Below are 3021 nucleotides of genomic sequence, written 5' to 3' on the forward strand. Positions count from 1 at the left end.
ATATATTGTATCAACCATACTATTCTGACATAAAATGAATGCTACTGAGTTAAAAGTAGGACATTTCCCTACAAACTAAAGTAGGGATTGTAAAAATATTGCATAAAAACCAAAGTGTGCTGTTTTGTAACTGAGTTATGAACATCAGTTGTCTAAATAAGCACSATTAGTAAAATTATGCCTTCAAATGCAGAAGATGTGTGTAGTATAGGTACAGCGCTACACTGTTTTAAAAAGTCCCTAATTGAACTTGTTAGTACCTTGGAGGCAGCAACAAGCTGAGCAGTGCTTGCAGCTATCTCGTGTGTACAGGCAATGAGCTCCTCATATGATCCTTTTTCACCAACAACTCGATCGGATGAGTCCCTGAGGCAAACGCACAGAAATATGACAGCTTTGTCAATTTGCAAATTTGTATTTAGTTGTACAAGTATCATGCTAATTAAAACGTGTGTTTGTTAAGACAGTTTGAGATACTTCCTCCTCCATCACTGTATGGTACACTGGGGTCACCGGCAGAGACAGACAGAGACTACAGCGAATTGTGCACACTGCCGAGAAGGTGATCGGCTGCAACCTCTGACCTGTAGAGGAGCTGTACTCCTCCAGAACTCCAGGTCACATAGGCAGAATTGCGGCTGACCCTTTTCACCCGGGTCACAACCTGTTTCATCCCCTCCCCTCAGACAAAACACTTAGTCCATTCAGACAAGAACTTCCCACCACAAGAACAGTTTTTTCCCATCAACCATTACACAGATGAACAATGTTTAATTGGCTCTGGTGCTTCGCTGCCGGCCGTGCTTGCATTTTTATTCTCATTCTTCTTATTGTTTTCTTGACTTGTTTTCCTTCATCACTTGTACCACTTAGTTTTGTTTACTTCTTTTTCACTCCTTGCTTATGCGCACCCCTACACCAGAGCAAATACCTAGTCTGTAACTCGCTTACTGACAATGGCAATAAAGTGTTTGTGATTCTGGTACTTACAGCAGCTGAGTTGCCCCCCAGCCCACAGCTTTAGAGGCTGAAATGAGTCCTTCAGTCCAGCGAGAATTTTTGGCATAAAATTCTGTAACAGATGCAGCTCCCTGCAAKAACKAAACAAAACAAACAAAGAAAAACATTTAAAGAAATACAAAGTCCAACTTGTTATCTATGCAGATTTTCTGCTTTGTTCTTCAGAGATGGCACTGCTGACGAGATGTAACAGGGATTTTTCCTCCTCATGTGTGCCCTGTTTTCCAGAGACGTGGCTATGTGTCCAGATCCCAGACTGCACGCTACACCTGGATGGATTTCAACTCATCTGCGTGGACCTAGACTTAGTGCTCTCATGCAAGTCCAAAGGTGGGGGAGTCTGTTTCTTCATCAACACCCGCTGGTGAAACGATGTGTCTGCAATCTCTCAACACTATTCACCTGCTCTGTAATATCTTTTTATCAACTGCAAACCATTCTGCTCTCCACGTGAGTTCACTTCATTCATTGTGGTCGCTGTTTACATTCCGACGGAGGTGGATGCACATGAGGCTCAACGCATACTCGCAGCTCAGATTCTGTGTGTGGAGTGAACTTTTCCAGACTCTTTAGTCATTATCCTGGGTGATTTTAACAAGGGTAATCTGAGCCAGGAACTCCCCAAATACAGACAGTTTATTAAATGCCCGACATGAGCAGAGAAAACCCTGGACCACTGTTACTCAACTGTGAGCAGAGCCTACCGAGCGATGCCACGCATAGCTCTCGGACTTTCAGACCACGTCAAGGTCCACTTAATCCCTGCTTACAGGCAGAGGCTGAAGCTCTCCAAACCTGCAGTGAGGACAACAAAAAGGTGGACCACTGAGGCGGTGGAGGAGCTGCGCGCGTGGACGAGTTTACAGAGACTGAGACCTCATARATCCTATATATACCTCCAGCCACCAGTCTGTGAAACTCATCAAGTATGCAGACGACACCACCCTCATCAGGCTCATTTCAGACAGAGATGAGTCTGCTTACAGGAGGGAAGTGGATCAGCTTGTGTCCTSGTGCAGCGCTAACAACCTGGTGATCAACGCACATAAGACAGTGGAGTTAATCGTGGACTTCAGGAAAGTCACAGTGCCTGCATCCCCTCTGGTTCTCAGCAACTACTCCATCCCGACTGTGGACTACTTCTGCTTCTTGGGCACCACCATCACCCAGGACCTCAGGTGGGAGCCGACCATCAGCTCCCTCATCTCAAAAGCCCAGCAAAGGATGTTGTTCCTATGGCAGCTGAGGAAACACAAACTGCCAGAAGAGATGGTGCGGTTCTTCACAGCCGTCATCAAGTCCATCATCACCTCCTCCATCACTGTATGGTACATTGGGGCCACAGGCAGAGGACTACAGTGCACTGTGCGCACTGCCGAGAAGGTGATCGGCTGCAACCTCTGACCTGAAGAGGAGCTGTACTCCTCCAGAACTCTAGGTCACATCCTGTTTCCTCCCCTCCCCTCAGGCAAAAGACTACGGTCCATTCGGAAAATAAACTCCCGCCACAAGAACAGTTTTTTCCCGTCAGCCATTAGACTAATGAACAACGTTTGATTGGCTCTGGTGCTTTGCTGCCGGCCACGCTTGCYTTTTTATTCTGATTCTTCTTATTGTTTTTTTGACTTGTTTTCCTTCATCACTTGTACCACTTAGTTTCATTATGACCCCCGCACGTGAAGCGTAAGCGGAAGTCATATTGTTTTCGTACTGTTTATTTTTTTATTTTTTCAGTGATTTTTGGTCAACCGTAGCACAAAAACAGCTGCACCGATCAACATGAAATTTGGCAGGACTGTAGTTGAGTCTGACCTACACTGCGCCAGCCAACAGTTTTACGATAGACCCCATATTTGAGGAGGCGGCTCCTTTCAAAGAGGGGGTGTCTGGACATGCAAAAATGCTTATAACTCAGAAACTGTTAAACATAGAAGCTTCAGATTTCTTTTGTTGATTAGCGCTGATGAAGTTCTATCAATCAGGCCCCCATCAATCAGTGCC

General features: G+C 45.5%; 1 protein-coding gene across 1 annotated transcript in view; it reads right to left on the minus strand.

The window, feature by feature from the left end:
• The window catches only part of hip1r (huntingtin interacting protein 1 related), a gene marked incomplete in the record, with an annotated part of 58168 nt that overhangs the window by 8925 nt on the left and 46222 nt on the right, over positions 1 to 3021 (minus strand). Inside the window, 2 exon segments of the mRNA XM_014023525.1 lie at positions 261 to 366; positions 991 to 1091. Of these exon segments, the coding sequence (XP_013878979.1) occupies positions 261 to 366; positions 991 to 1091 (207 nt within the window).

Source organism: Austrofundulus limnaeus, unplaced genomic scaffold (assembly GCF_001266775.1).
Source record: "Austrofundulus limnaeus strain Quisiro unplaced genomic scaffold, Austrofundulus_limnaeus-1.0 Scaffold374, whole genome shotgun sequence".
In the NCBI taxonomy this organism is placed as follows: domain Eukaryota; kingdom Metazoa; phylum Chordata; class Actinopteri; order Cyprinodontiformes; family Rivulidae; genus Austrofundulus; species Austrofundulus limnaeus.